The sequence below is a fragment of the Copidosoma floridanum genome, unplaced genomic scaffold (assembly GCF_036245765.1).
Source record: "Copidosoma floridanum isolate Cflo_tuat_1 unplaced genomic scaffold, Cflo_Japanese_pri ptg000013l, whole genome shotgun sequence".
NCBI classification, from domain to species: Eukaryota; Metazoa; Arthropoda; class Insecta; order Hymenoptera; family Encyrtidae; genus Copidosoma; species Copidosoma floridanum.
The window spans coordinates 32635775-32652398 of NW_028321890.1; the positions used below are offsets into that span (position 1 = coordinate 32635775).

The following is a 16624-nucleotide window of genomic DNA, read 5'->3' on the forward strand; positions in this document are numbered from 1 at the left end:
GGACAAATAAACAAACCAAACGAAACACACCAAAATGAAAACATGTTAAACTTACGGTGCAAAAAAGTTCGACGACCTGCGATAAGTAAATTTTGAGGGCCTCCGACCTCGAGTTACTTCCTTCCTTTTCTTTGGGAGGAAGATTTGCTGAAAAATTATCCCCGAGCAATTAAATATTAAATCGATGAAAATAAGGGCCTAAAAAATACTTTTCCTCCCACCGAAGGACCGCAAGTACTGCGGGATTCCCGAGCCGTTGCATCAACCACATCTGGGATTCCCAGAGTCGGTCGCGTATGGCGAACAGTGAAAGCAGATTATACGGGATTCTACGCGCAAACCATAAACAAGAACTTCTTGTTTTTTCTTCTTCTGTCGATCCAGGGTAGGGGAAAGTATGTATACAAGACAGATTACATGGTTATTTTCCGGTGAGTAAGTGCGACATGGATATATTTTTTGTCTTTGCTTGGATAAATCAACGGATGATACAACGTAAAATATACTCCATCGCCGCACGCGGTCATTGGGCCATTTTGCGCACGAATCGTTTAGTTAGATACGCTTATTGAGCTAAGATAACCCCCACTTCGGCCACTGTATTTGTTTCCAACGAGAAACTTCACGCAACGCTTGATTTGCGCGCATAGTAGTGATACGTACCCCTGATTATCTCTGTTTTTTTTTCCCGACGATTTCGAGGCTTTCGTATCCGTACAATTTCAACAACCTCCCGAGTACTGCTGGAATTCAGAACTCTCCTCGATCGCGTTGATCAACTCGCATCGTCAATATCACAGACTTATCGAATCGCAATAACGGATGCACGATGTCTGTGTAGCAGTACAAAGCTTAACTCGCGATACGAAATATATCAATGAAAACCGAAAATTAAAAGACTCTTCATTCATTGTGGGGTTTCAATCAGTCCAGTATAAGTATAGCAATTGCAGGGCTCGCATGTGAGGTGGTCAAAGCTATGTGAAGAGCAAACTCTTTTTTTCTTCTCTAAACGACGAGCGAGCGGCTGAGACCGACAATTGCCAACTGATTCTTAGAAGGCAAACTCTCCAACGGACTGCAGTCCAACGGAACGTTATATCCGAGGCTGCATACATAAGTTATATTTTTTGGTATGTAATGGCGCGCTGTTAACCATTTGTTCATGATGCGCAGTGCAAAATCCGATGCACATGCACTATGCAGAAAATCCGATGACACGTTTCGTTTTGCCTGAATGAATTCATCGTGCCTCTGCCAAAATCTTGAGCTATACGTGAATTCCTAGAGCATATTTTCTCTGGCTAAGAATACCTCGTTGACAAAGCCGCCTTCCCTTGTACATTTGGGAATGTATAAATATTAAAAAATACCGAATCGAGTGGCCATCATCGCATTTCGTAACTCCCCGTGCCTATGCACGAGGAGAACTTTATTTATAAGGTTTTGATAAATATTTGGGAATGCCACACATCGAAGCCCGATTACAGTTGGCTCTCGCGTTGAACGTCCACGTGTGCCGTACGTGCACTGCGTCGTGGCCCATTATTGGTAGGTACACGCGTGTATAATACACTGGATACACGAACCGATCGCACATCGGACGAAACAACAATGCTATACAGTTGACGTTATGCCGAAGCCAGGAGAGGGACGTTTCTACGATTATTTATTGTTCTCGGGAGGCAAGAGCCGGCTTGTCAACTCCGATCGTCAACCGCTCGACTGTTTACTGAACCATACGGGCTTCTTGTTTGCTGTGAGAAAGATCGGATGACTGTTTGGCTTTCCTCGCCTCTATACGCATAAATCGCTCTTTATAATTGGTAGTGTGCTCCGACATTACATTATAATTTAGGTGTATTTACACGATTGTCGATCGAATGGATGAAATTAATTTTTTTGCTGTATTTTGCACGTACACGAAGAAAGGAGTTTTGTTCTGATAGAGAGAGAGTCGACGTGCTTCTTTATCCTAACAAATTATGAAAATAAAAAATCTTGTTTCGCTAAAGCAATGTTGTGTGTTTGTTTTGAATTCGTACAGTTTTCATCTCAAAATGCAAGAGTCAATCAGCAGTCAAGTGGTGATTTCTCCGTGACTTGGAATGGGTGTCCTCGGAAGGATATATTCCTCGAGCATCATCGTTGGAAACCATTCCAAGTCTCGACGTGTAACACGGGGAACTGAAAAAACCCATCAGACCTTGCATTAGGCTACTGCAGCGTACCGTGCATTTCCCAACCATTAGAGCCCAAGTCCATTATCGCGAGATTAGACGAACGGTACGGTGGAAACCCTGTGGGTGATGGTACACTTACGTGGAAAAGAAAGAGAGGGCAGGCGAGCGAGGTCAGTTTGGGGTAAAAAATGTCTTGAGAACTACTGTTTACTGATTTACGACTTTCTTTTAAGATATTTTCTCTCCTTCTTTTTTTTTCCACGTCCATTTAAAAAATCGATGCCTCGTAGCATCCTCGAACCAGTTGCGACAACTGCAGCTCGTTTTTAAAATTCCAGGGGACATTGCGGTAATGCTCCTGAACGAATTGTCGTGTTTTTCATCGTAAAGTGTAATTTTAACCAAAACTCAGTTTTAGACAAACAACCCTCTTTTTTTCACTGTACTATTCCAATCGTGCTACACCTCTAACGCGTACGAAGATAACTAGATACTAAAAACAAATCATATTTAAACTTCAGCACAAATATATTATACTGTTGTTGTACAGAGCCCACAAACGTATTGATGCTCGAGAAACCTTGAGAGTCCCAGCGCGTGAAACAAATCCATATGTTGTTGATACAAACTAAAGAGATTAGCAATCAGTATTGTTTTTGCAACAAGACTTTATTTAAGGAAATTAGTTTTCCAAACTTGCGAAGTGTTTAAATATTGAAAAAAAAAAAAAATTAATCTCATTCACCATATCAACCATTACAATTTCGGAGATGGTTGATTGTTGAGAAAAAAAAAATAACAACAATGAAAGAGAAATCGGTTCGCGCGTGATTTCTCTGTACATTTTGTCCAAGTTCGGGCTACAAAAGCGAGCTTTGCGTAAACAAAACTATAAAAAACAAATAAAAACTTTCGCAGCATACCAGAAAATCGTCTCGAAGCAGTTTTATCGCCAAACACGTGCTGCTGGAGCGACAAAAAGTTTTAGTAACATGACGTATAGCATCTTTTGATGGTTAGAAATAATAATTTGGTGCATCTCAAGCGCAAGCTCGTGAAAATCGATTTTAAAGTTAACTGTTTTCAAGTTCCAAAAATCGAGGTCAATCGACATAATTATTACCTCCATATGCATATGCGCAAATGATAAAAAAAAAAAAAGCGAATCGCCCATGAACACAAATATAGTACGCAATTCCGCAAGCCGTCGGCCACCAGCTCTTTTCTGCAGCGCTCGTCGCGTCTTTTGTGCCTCTGTGAGAGACAAAGGAGGGCGACTTGTACGTAACAATGTTATTCTTTCTTTCCATTATGATTATTATTGCAGCTACTTTTTTTTTTTTTTTTTTTTTTTTAATACAAAAGAAGCGAAGAGAGAGAGAGAGAGAGGGAGAGAAAAGGAGCTTTTGTGGGGTTAATCAAATGTTTGTGGGCGAGCCAGACGCAAGCCGCATTTTAAAAGAGATACGATCCTTTTACGCTTTCGTCGTTACCGAGTATACAATAAAGAAATCGGTGCGTACACACACACACACGAGCAAAAAATACTTGCATTCTCCGAACGCGATAATTAATACTGATTGTTGGATGGGTAATGAGCGCACAATTAATGGTGAAAGTGCACATACATGACCTTCTTTCATCCCATCTGTCTGTCCTTTGCGGTCGTCAAGACAATAAAAATAAAAGTAATAAGCAGGACTGTTAATTTATCAATGAAACGCATCAGGTAGTTCGGAAAATATTGAATCCAATTATCGATAGCTCTAACAATTCGACATTGAAAAAATAATGTTTTAATAAGTGTAGCTTTATTGTAAGCTCATCGTTTTTCCAAATAAAAAACATTTGGCTTCGCGGGAAATGAAAATAACGACAATCGACGACACGACGGCCAAACGAGTCAATATTATGATTTGGATCTTCGGATAAGAAAATAACGCTGGGTTAATTCCAAATACGAAAGCTCACTCGATTTTTCCTCGTCCATTGTTCTCTGTATAAGTATTATAGCGTCCACGAGCGACTGAATTCCATAACAAAAGATGTAGTCGAAACAAACGGGGGGGGGGACTTTTCGGGTGGCTTACCCACGAATAGAAGACGGAAACGTCACTGCGGAGGGATTACACAAGAGACAGGCCAGAAGAAAAGCTCACGTCGCGCGAGAGCGCTCACGATAATACTTTTATCGTATACATAATGTAATACCATCCCCTTTCTTTTTTCCTTTTTTTTTTTTGTTGTCTCCTCGTCTCTTCGTCCTCTGCGCGTACACACGACAGTGGTTTCGAGAAACCACCGAGGGAAGCTCGAGAAGAGGGTCCCTCCGTTATTATTACTTTTTGTTCCGATTGAATTCTTAAAGGTGCGCGATGAATGTCGATGAAGGATTTCTTTTCTCTTCGAAAGCGGGTGGCTTGAATATTCATTGGGGAGAGATAAAAATACATTTCAATGCGGTTCTGTGAGCGGCTGACAATTTTTTTTTTTTTTTTTTTTAATTCCATTGAATCAGAATATAGGATTACTTTGTATACAGGGATAGAAATTTTCAAAAAATTATCGTTCTCTCTGTAATCGAGGGAAGAAATAAATGTACCTTGACCACCGTGTTGATATAAATTTTCAGACTCTATGTTGTCACGAATTTCACGGTGATTTTTTTTTATCTCTACATATTACTTCCCTGTGCCAATCATACTAATTTTTCATTATCATTAAATGTTTTTAGAAAAATTTTCAACGTTATAAAACAAAAGCAATAATGAGGTACGGTCGGATATAACCAACTGTGTTTCCTGGTATTACATTTACAAAGTAAAATTTCGTTTACTATGAGGTTGCTTTGTTTTACTTATCGCAATGTGTAAAAGCCATTACTGCGGCGATAAGGGGAAAAATAGTATATATTAAGCTAATTTTATACTATACGGTTTCCGCTAAAGATATTTTTAACTCTAACTGAGTTAACTTGCAAGGGTGATGAAATCAACAAAAATATAGAAAAAGTGCTTTTCTGTAACTTCAATATAAATAATCACATAAATTTCAAAACATAATGAACTTGGTTGACATCTCCGTACAGAGTCGAAATTATCACCCTAATTTCTTTGTATATTTATGTAATTGGGCTTCTAGCCCGTTAATCAAATAAATAAGTAAATAAATAAATACACGATAAAATCATAAAATTTTGCGGTGAAAATATAAAAATGTCATTATTTTTAACAGACTTATTACTTAAACTGAAAGTTTTCGCTGGAAAAAACAATCGATTGTAGTTACAAAGTCCTCTGGTGTAGAAATGGAAATAAACACGCGCTCAATTATAAACAATTTAACTTCAAAGCTTTTTTCCGCCATACGATATTTATTGTATATTTCTATATTTCTTTTTTGTACGTCGCCACGCGTGTCCTTCACTCATATGCGTCGTAGTCCCATGTTACTGAACAAATACTGAGTCTCGTTTTTTATTAAGATCCATTGTTCTCTGCATTACGTCGAAAATAAATAACCCTATGCATATTGGTAATTTACAAACTTTTTTTTTTCGTGTTTCAAAGTCTTGTCGAGTTGAAAATTTACGAACATTTTTCTCGATCACCACTGATCTGATTGTTTAAAAAAAAAAAGAAAAAAAATGTTTTCCACGAAATCGGCCCTAAAAAGAGTTTTGCTCGACAAAAGAACTTTTTGCCCCGAAGGAAGAAAAAGACAAGGTCAAAATATACAACGGCTCAACTACGGCCACTGTACAATGCTATTAGATGTATGTGTACATAAAACTCCGCCTCCAAAGACAAAGATAAGATATCCTTGGAAAAATTCTCCATTACTTCTCAGCAATCCCCCAGACACATGTACTGAACGAAAAATGCAAGAAGAGCACACACTCGCAAACGTCACAATGACCCCAGAACAGTACACGATGATAATCTTGAACTTTCTTATAGTTTCCAGACCCCTAATCGCGAAAAGCAAAAGTCCACCGATGTAATGCGAAAAGAAGGGGAAGGGGGGACTCGGTCTCACTGTACGCATATACACACACAGAGAAGCGGAAGGAAAAAGCAAGCGCTCCACCAAAGGGTAGGTTAAGGAAAAGGGGGTGGGGAAGGAGATACGGCGATTCCGTGCTTTCGCTCGCGATTTCCGGATCAGAGAACCACCCCCGCGCGCAGTAACGGAGCAGCAGGCCAAGTTCAAGCCCATAGAGAAGTAGGGCCAAATGGCACACGCGGGCGTGCAAGCGTATGTATATATATGTATGTACAACGTGGGGAGAAAGTTATGTGCGCGCGCCCCCCTTTTTCTCTCCCTCTTCTGTCTCGTTCCCCGAAAAATCGATAAGAGAGAACCCCTCTTGCACTCGCCTGCGCCAGTTGTGAGAGTAGAAACGTGTACGGCCGAGGGAAAAGGGCAAAATGGTGTATATATACACGTGGGAGGCGATTTGTGGGGCGAACACGACGACGAGGGTGGAAAATCGATTCGGCGAGAGAGAGAGAGAGAGAAGGGGAGCAGCACTTCTCTGCCATGGCGTTTGCGGGGGTAGCCGACGAATTTATTAAAAGTTCGTTTAAGCGTTACTTTAGAAAATTGCGGCTAGCTTTGATTTACGCTTACGAAATTTTCGGGGCGGCCCTCGTCGGCCTGATAATGCCCTCACTGACGTTGCGCGCGTTAAGTGAGATTTAGCTGCTGTTACGGCTTAATTCGATGTGATTAAATGAGTTTTCTTTTTTCCTTCTTTTTTTATTTTGTAATTTTAAAGTGTATAATATACAGGTATAATTGTTATCGATGAAGAGGATTAAAACGTGTACGGAGACGCATAAAGAAAATTTACTAGTTGAAATAATAGTGCGTGGAGGTTTCAAGGCTTTTAGCAACTATTATGGATATTTTAGAAAAAAATTGCGTCTTTTGCCGTGCGCTTTATCGCAGTTCGTGACCAAAGATTACTTTTGTCTCTCGCTCTAACGTGACGAAAGCTAAAACAATGCTTGCGAATTGGACGGTCAATTTTTTTTTTTTTTTTTTTTTTTAAAGCTTGGCCATAAAAAAAATATTTACACTAAAATTTTTATCTTTCAAGGTTGAATGACACAAGCTTCGATAAAACATATTTATTGTGAAGAAAAAATATTATTCCAACTGATTAAATCCAAAGCAATTTGTTAGATTTTTGAGCACAGAGAGAAAACCCGGCCTTTCAGAAATGAGAATAATTCGACAACGCCTCGGTGTGAAATTGTCGCAGTGATAATCTGGCCCTGTTCCAAAATCCTAAATCTCAAGGCGTTGCCTGTAAATAACTTAGTCCATAATATGCAACTCGAAATATTTCTCCCTCCACGTCCTAAATGATTAATTAAAATTCAGGCAAGCGTATAAAATTTTAAGGTGCCAATAAATTTTTCTTTTACCTTATAATTATTTACAAACTTTTGCTACCTATATTCTTTAATGTAAAATTTTTTGTGGACCTATTACTGTGTGACATTTGCTTCTTGTGATCAATTACGTACTCTCACAACTCTCACGTACAACTTGTCGTGATACATTATAATTTTCTTTCATTTAAGGGTAAAAATGTTGAAGTACCAACAAAAAAGTAACCCTGTTTTTCGTGAAAATCCTTCAAATTTAATCCTAACTTCCGCTTTACTCAAATTTTCATGCTCATCAATCATGATATTAATTAATCTTATCTATTTTTATACATGTATGTATACGTATACGAATTGTTTTTTGTAAAAACGATCACCCCTTAGAAACAATGGCCGTCTAATGCAAATAGTACCTAAATACAAGACAATTGGAACAGAGCACGGGGCGGCCACCAGCTGCTGCTTGGTGGATCGCGTTTTTCTGTGCCTTCATATAGCCTTGCAGCCCAAATTAATGTCATGCCACACAGCCCCCTAACGAACGAGACGTTATATTTATATTGCGCTTAGGCGTGTCCACCCCTACATATTTTACATACTTTGCATGATATATTTTGTCTTGTATATGAATAAATATGTGTATACTCGCTCTCAGAATTTTTGCGATGAATCCAAAATGATAGGGATGTGGCTGTGGTGGGTGTCTTAAATTCATTTACTTGTTTGGATGGTGACTCTTTTTTATGGTGCAATCACTTTCAAAGAAACTTAGTAAGGCTATTATGTTTAGATAAACGTTATCCTTCACGTAGTTATTTAGATATGAGTACTGTAATTTTACTGAGTGACAAATTTCGTAAATTTTATCGTCTTTAGAGATAACAATTACTGCACTGTTGGGTTATCATAAAACAAGTCTCGTGTGAGACATTTATTTTTAAGAACACTATTGAGCTAAAGTTAATTTTACTAGTAAAAATAATAGTTTTCACAGTTAAATTTATGTTAACCTTAATTATTATTATCATCATCAATTTGAAACACCATTAAAGTGTTTATTCTTGTGGAAGAACTTTGTGGTAGTAAATTATATTGGAGAAAGTACTGTAATTTTTACGAAAGTTCGTAATTATAACTTTTACGTATGAACTGTCAGTGAACTTCTCGATAAGTTATAATTACATAGATATTGTGATATAAATAATCGTAAAACAGTCATAACGTTCGGTTAAAGCTTGAAGGTTATGGGTTTTGATTTTTTTTTTAAATCTTTATTAAGAAAATAATTAGCCATCGATCATTTACCAAGAAATGGATGACAGTATGCCCAATAAGTATATACGACAATTAGAACATTTTAACTGTTCACGCAAGTTTTTAAGAACTTTTGACAATGACTAACTTACTGTTTTTGTATCAAAAATTTTGAAAAAAATAAACAAGACCACACGTTATTAGTACCCATGACTCGTTTCTTTTTATCTACTGCAGTCGCTCATTAACTTTTTAATGTAACAATATCACCCAGGCTTTAGCTGAAGTATTTGGATGAAAAAATTTCAATATATTGTAAAAAATGACTACTTTCAATAAACCGTACTACTATATTGCCATTGAAGCCATTCAAACGAGACACCCAATAGCACCTCTTACGCCAAAAAAAAAAACCCAGGACCGGTAGATGAAACAGCCAGCCGCCAACATGGGAAAACTATATCATTACTGGAACGAGAGGATACACCGTCATCACTGTTATATCCATTTTTGCCGCCAGCATGACCGCACCGCTCTCCTGAAAACCCGAAAAAAACATACTACCCCCCGCACACAAAGGCGGCAAAAGCAGCCCTCGCTTACATAATATTATGTACAGGGCTGCAACATCGTTGGGTCTTTTAAATGACCGCTGCACGCATTATGGGTACACACACGGGGACTCCTTCTTTTTAAAACAGCTGTGCCACTGCCCACACGCACGCATACATGTGTATGAGTATATATATTAATGTATGTGAGCAGAATGAAGCCCGCTCGGACGAATAACGCGCTAGATCAATACCTAAACCGGTGGAGTGTGTATATAACAGGGTAGCCCCCCAACGACGCAACGATGGGGGGGAGGAAGAGAGAGGGTCGTGTCGTACAGGGGGCACGAAGACGAAAGCAATCCCCCTCTTGGGGTTTTTTTCTCTCTCTCTCTCTCTCTCGCTGTGGACGTGGAGGAGGAGGAGGAGGTACAGTCCGACCAACAAGTTAGCGATCCGTATCTCTGGAAATTGGAAGAGTTTTTGGAAAGATCTTGCAACGAGCCGCGAACAAAAAGTATGTTTTTTTTCACCCCCCCCCTACTAATCCTATTGGGCTGTTATTTGTCTGAATCGATGAAAATCTTAGGTATAAGAGATACGGAGATAAGATATAACCTGGAAGTTTGATTGGAAAACGCGGCTGGATCTTGATTACGGTCCCTGTAGGAGGGCGCACCCTGGGCTGTTTTATTGCATGTCGTCGATCTGATTTTGATTCGTGGAAGTAAATGAAAATAAGTGATTGAAAGAAAATAGCTTTTTTTTTTTTAGTTTTGTTTCGATTTATAAGATTTTTTTTAACGGCAAACAGCCACATAAAAACGAGTTTTCCAGAGTTGGACAGTGTGATTTTTTAATAAAAGGAAAATGTTTCAATTAAACTTTTCAAAAGTGAAAATCCAGTTTTGGAGTTGATGAGAAAGTGTCTGAAAATATTTTTTTAAAGAAAATTAGCGAATTTCACAAAACCCCTCGGGTATATCTATCTATGGACATTTGACAGTATCGCTGCCACAATTTGGCTGTTAGAATAAGTTTTATTGCACGAAAAATTTGGGTTTTAATGCATTATTAAGCCAAATACCAACCACGCTCGAACCAGTTAATTTTGACATTAGGTGGCGAATTGTTCATGCCAACCATAAATATATTCATGTTCCACGAAAGGAAAATCAGCCGAAAATGCTCCGAACACAAAAGTGTAACATGAAGGAAACAAAAAAAAAAACAAAAAAAAAAAAAAAACAATGCAATCCAAAGCTACGCATGTACAACTTTCACGTGTCCCGCGCACACCTTACGCGTTCAAACGGACCGCCTATACAGCAAAACCCGCGTTTGCCCCACAAGGCCCGATATATAGGTTTACCGATCTCCGAGAGATGAATAGGCGTTTCGCACAACAACAACCCGAGAAAGTGCTGAACGGCCATTAAGCCCCTACATGCATAGGTATACTCTATATAATATAACCCTGTACGTGCATAATACCCGCAGTCCAAATAAAAGCGCTCCGCGTCCCTTAAACGGCAACTCGCGAACGTTACGCGACAATGCCCGCGTGCAGGTCGACGCTGTCGGCGTCGCTGACACTCGTTTTATTTATTTTCGTTATCTCCGCCGTAAGCATACTTTTCGGCTCGCTTTTCGGGAGCTACAAGTATATACGCTATTATACTCTCATGCGGGGGCCCATATATGTGTATGTATTTATGTGTGCACATGCGTCGTCGCTCTCGTTAAATAAAAGGAAAGCGCGCATTGTATGCGTCGTCGTGGAGAATACATTTGCGATTTTTCGATGACCGTATTATACGCGAGTAGGTATGTACAAGTACGAAGAGAAAAAGGTTGAGAGCAAAGGACCGAGCGCGCGTGGGTTTGGGTTACGTCGGCAAGAGACGTTTCCTCGTTTGGGGATGTGAGATTGCGCAAGATACACATGTATGGGAGCAAAAGCAGGGCGAAATTAATTTTCGTGTGTGTACACCCGCCGCCTGACGGAGAAAGTGTGTTTATCCGTTGTAATGCCGCAAATATAATAATGTGGTAAACTTACTGTTAACGAACTGGTGTTGTGCCGGAAGAAAGGCATTCCGTTCGCCAGCGAGCGGCTCACAATAGGCGGTTCCGCAAATAGTTGCAAAAAGCTCGCGGTTTAACTAAGCGCAAACGTCTTTTATTAGCATATATCATTTTTCTCTTGTCATCTGTTACTTGTACAATCAACGCAGGAATAACTATGAAAATTGACGTTTGTGGGAGGGTAATGAGGGTAATGAATTTTTAGCTTGTGGTTTTTCATGGTAAACTATACACAAGTCAAGAACTGATGAAAAAAAAAAAAAAAAAAACCAAGTGTCGAGTGTCAGTTCGTTACACAAATTGATTTTTCCTTTTGCGCGGTAGAAAAGTAGCACAGTAGCGCGGCAATGAAAAACCAAAAACAGAAGTCAAACTATAAATAACCCGCATTCCGGTTATAAAAATACAAATGTACAACTGCCTATACATTAAAGGAATGGAAAAAAACAAAAACATCGTTTGATGTTTCTTTAGATTTTAAAAGTTTCGGTGCTAGTTACAATAAAGCTATACATTCCTCGTTTAAACGTGCACCAAATGTATGGACAAAAGAAAAAATTCGGGGTCAAGCTCGACGCGGAGCTGCCATACCGATGGTCAGGAATAAGAAAAGAGCCCGACCGAGCATTACATATACGTTATACAAGTGTGTGTCGTATACAACACGCGTGCCTGCAGCTCTCGTGTACGATGACGCGCCGGTAATTTTAGCTTATCCCGCGATAATCCCCTCCCGGATTACGTGATTATTTTTAGAGCTTCCTCCCTCCTCGCGCGCAGCTTCTGAACGGCGTTAAGTGGAGGTGATACGGTGTACAAAGTGTGCGGCGCAATGCCTATTCGTAGAACTCAACTGAATACAATATATAGGTACACTTTTTACGTGCGCGTAGCGGTGGGTATATACGTATGAGCTTGTCGATGATCGATCGAATTTTCAATTGCCGGTATCGCGACGGCGATTATTATATTTTGTCTATATAGTATCAAGCCACTTTTACACCTCGTTTGTTTATATCATTATTCAATTCGAAATTAAAATTAAATTAAAGTCTATATTTTATATCTACCTATACTTGTTCATATTTAACTGTTTTTTTTTTTTTTTTTTTTTTTTTTTTTTTTATTATTTACTATGATTTAAAGACGAATCTGTCGAGCGTATTTTGTCTGATAAAATATATGTACGCATCTTCGGGCAAATGTAAGTCACTTCTCCGAACTCGCGAAATTATTTACATGTACATACAAGCAACATCTACTTCATCAGCGGCTGGATAATTGCATCGGACGAGAGTGGCCAATAAGACTTGCCAAAAGCATCACTTTTATTCAACATCAAGAGTGAGAAAAAAAAAAAAATAAATAACCAAGGGGGAGAAGACGCAGCTGTTGCACTCGTCACGGTAATTAACAAAAATTTACGAGTCAAGCAACGAAAAGACTCTCGTATCACGCGAGTCGCTCTTCTCTTATCGTGCATACACAAATGGAGTTGTCTTTTTCTATACTCACCTATATTCGCACGCACACGTATTACGCAACCAATGATCACCGCAAACTCAATTTCCTACTTAATTACTATTTCAAAAAAATATTGATCTAAAAAAAAGGTACCCATCCAGCTGGGGACATCTGCTTTCAACGAGAGTCATCATTCGATCGGTATACAGTTTTTTTGCTAGTTTTGATTTTTTTTTCAAACTTCGAGTCATGTGTAGGTATGTTTTGACTTGCAATGAAAATAAAGTTCAACTGAGAGATTGAACGATTGTTTAGATGTCATGCGCATGTAATATACACATACACTTTGATAACTCGTGTTTTTTTCCGTGTGGTATATGTTTGTGACTCGGCGATATTTCAACTGATTAAATGCAGGCATGCTAATACATTGACTATAAACTGGCCGATTTGCAATGTAAAGATGCTTTACGGTGATACTTGCCGCGTTCGGTTATCTTTTTTTTTTTTTTTTTTTTTTTTTAGTCTGCAGTGTTGCTTCAAGTGCATTTTTTCTATTCTTCTAACAAATATTGTTTCTAAAAATAAGGAATTGGACCGATTAAAAACAAAAAAAACGCTGATTAGCCAGTCCAGAGTAGTTAATCGCGAGGTTCATTGTGCGCAGGAGCTTTTTTGTGCGATGACCCGCGAACCCTCGTACACCTATAGATAGTTAACTGGAGATTATTCAGATCTCAGAATATCCAGAATGTTATCAGTACAAAAACTTAATCTCCTGGTGCAACGAGTCGATTCAAACTTTTAATTTACTATTCAAGATAACTCGAAGCGAAATATGCTCATTATCTGTGCCAAACAACAAAATCCACTGTTAACGATCGATTTCACAACAAAAACAAGAATTTTTCAGACAACCCCTCCTACCCACCTTTTCCACCCATAATGTATATGTAGATGCTTACATAACGTCACTATCAGAATATAAGTACAGTAGCCCCAAAAGATAGATGCATATGAGCACGGCCATGGCTTTTATACAATATATACACGAATTCCTATTAAATATTTCAGTACAGTTAGTAGCAGGAGAACCTATGCCCACTTTTTTACGCTTTTTCACAGGGTGAGAGGTATTACATAGTGCAAAGGCTCTCGCGAGCTATAGCCACGTATAGATGGAGGTCTGCACACATGAGAGAGTGTGTGTTCACGCTTTGTCTTAGAAAACGACTCGCCTTCTTGCATAGCGATTATCGTGCAATGCAAATGCGAGATATGCCGCTCAAGCTCATGTGCAGTGTCGAGTCTGTGTTTCGTACGTGCGAATATAAAATATATAGTTTGCAAGTATGTGAGGGTTTATCGCCCCTTCCACGCTTTTTCTCGCTTTAAGGTGAGGCTCGTATTCATCATCTTCCCTTTTACTAAACGGGATATAAGTAAAGAGTATACTTACGTGATGGATGCTATTTGCCAAGAGTTCTTTTGTACTTACATAGTATATACAAGATGCCGTATGAAAGTTAAATAATTGTTGTTTCCGTAATTACGCTGTTGAATGAAAGAGCAGTTTTTTTCCAGAATACTGTCGAAATGATCTGACTCGCTAAAAATCGGCAGGTCTAGAGTAAGGAATAGATTACAAAGAAGATGAAGAAAAAGGTATAAGTAGGTATGCCTCACAGTTTCTCTTCCATTCATAAAGCGCCTACTATTAAACTCATTTGCATACACACGCACGTTGTCCACAGGTGCATGTGTACGTACAAATAAAGAAAATTATTTCTGTCAAAATAAGAATGAAAACAATCATCAACGATGATACTTATGTACTGTAAAAAGAAAAAAAAAGAAAAAAAAAATACTCACGGTACTGGACGGCGTGTAGGAGCTGCTAATGCTGGATAGAAAGTCATGACTAGTTCGGGAGCTCTGAGACGAGGTGGCACTATCGCTGGACACGCTGCTCGAGCTGTCATAGAGTACGTCCGAGACGTCGAGCTTCATCGTCTCCTCGGTGCCCTCGAGGCTGCCCGCTCCAGCCCCTACACCTGCAGTGGTTTTCTTGGCAGCGGTGGCAGCGGCAGCCACAGCAGCGGCGGCGGCAGCAGCAGCAGCAATTCGCTGCTGCTGCTGATTTGCCCGCACCAGCTCGCACTTGATCTTCATTCACGCGGCGTTGTTGTTTTTAATCGTACTTTATACCTACTCGCGATTGAGCGAGATGCACAATTGGTCCCCCCCACCCCCTATTGTTCAGGCCCTTTGTAAATTAATCAGCACATCGTCCAACACACTGCACCACCTGTTGCCTGTTATTTTGATGATTGTGTCTATGTGTGTACGTACGTAGACGTATAATCACTTTCAAGCTTTCTGTTCTCTCGTGGAATCTTTAAGGAATGTCTGTGCAGCTGCTTTCTCTTCTTCTAGAACATCTTTCTACATCACCTAATCTTCAAACTGTACATCCCTTCATTTTGGAGCACACAGCAGTTGTACATGTTCATACGATAAAGGTGTAACTATAGATTTTAATGTGTATTCAACACACTTTACTGCGAGATAAATGCAAGATGTAAACAAATCAGGTATACCTTCGTTTCGGAGTTCTTGCACTTGCTACTGTTAGGTTATGACAGCTGCTGTACTGCACTGTGTGTGGTTTGTGAATATTTTATCTCATTCTCGAACTTTCAACCAACGGCTGAAGTTAAAGTCGAGGCTATGAGTCTAGTATACACCACACTGAACGAAGACATTTCGACCTGATACGGCATCGTCTACCACGCGTTAACGTGTGCTGCTAAATCTGTATCATTGATCATTTTCATCAATCTGTTACCCTCAGGCAGAAAATAGCGGTCGAGAAAGAAAAACAAACAATCGTCACAGTGTAAACATGTACCAACAGATGTTTATGCATAAGGAAAAATTAAAGAGAATAATTATCCGAACGAGTGTAAGATTAATCCGAGGCTTTCACTCGAAAAGCTGCACGTTAAAACTGCGCCCGCCACCGCGACCGATGAGTCACGCGCCGACGAAGGGAATACCTACCTTTCATCTTTTCGTCTCTCTCGCACTTTCATGCACCCACAAACCCATGACGCAGACGCGCATACGTAAACAACTCCGCGATTCTGCTTCGCGTATATATATACATATACCTATCGTTGAGACTCGAGCACTGCTCCGAAATTTTTATGTGCAAATATATATACATATATATATAGAGCATGAGATCGGTTCTGCTCGGCAATCTTCGGCTACATACCAACTCTGTTTTTTATTTTTTATTTTTATAGGTTAGGGGTTGCGCGAGGGGGTGAGATAGGGGGGGAAAATTATCTTGAGATGAGAAAGAAAGAGCCCCTATTGAGAAATCAAAGAAATTAAGTACATAGAATATGTCTGGTACAAACTGAAAATTATATAATGATGTCACTATACGAAGAACAACTGGACTATGACGTCAGAAGTGCGCGGGCTATTTTGAATCCTGTATCATGTGATACCGGCTGTTACGATTCATTTTAAACTATCGATAAAATACATTAAACCCGTAAAAGTATATCTTCAAGTATGATCAGATTATATTTAAAAAGTTCTATTTATTTTCGCATGATGAGAAGAACCTTGGCATACAGTGTTTTTTTTTTGTTTTTTTTTTACTAATGGA

The 16624-nt window shown here is 39.2% G+C and overlaps 1 protein-coding gene across 1 annotated transcript in view; it reads right to left on the minus strand.

The window, feature by feature from the left end:
- kay (transcription factor kayak) overlaps positions 1-15939 on the minus strand; it is a 53762-nt gene extending 37823 nt beyond the window's left edge. The window contains exon 1 of the mRNA XM_014350469.2: positions 14812-15939. Coding sequence (XP_014205955.2) covers positions 14812-15111 — 300 coding nt within the window. The 5' untranslated portion in view covers positions 15112-15939. The remainder of the gene's footprint in view (positions 1-14811) is intronic.
- Positions 15940-16624: the final 685 nt, after the last annotated feature.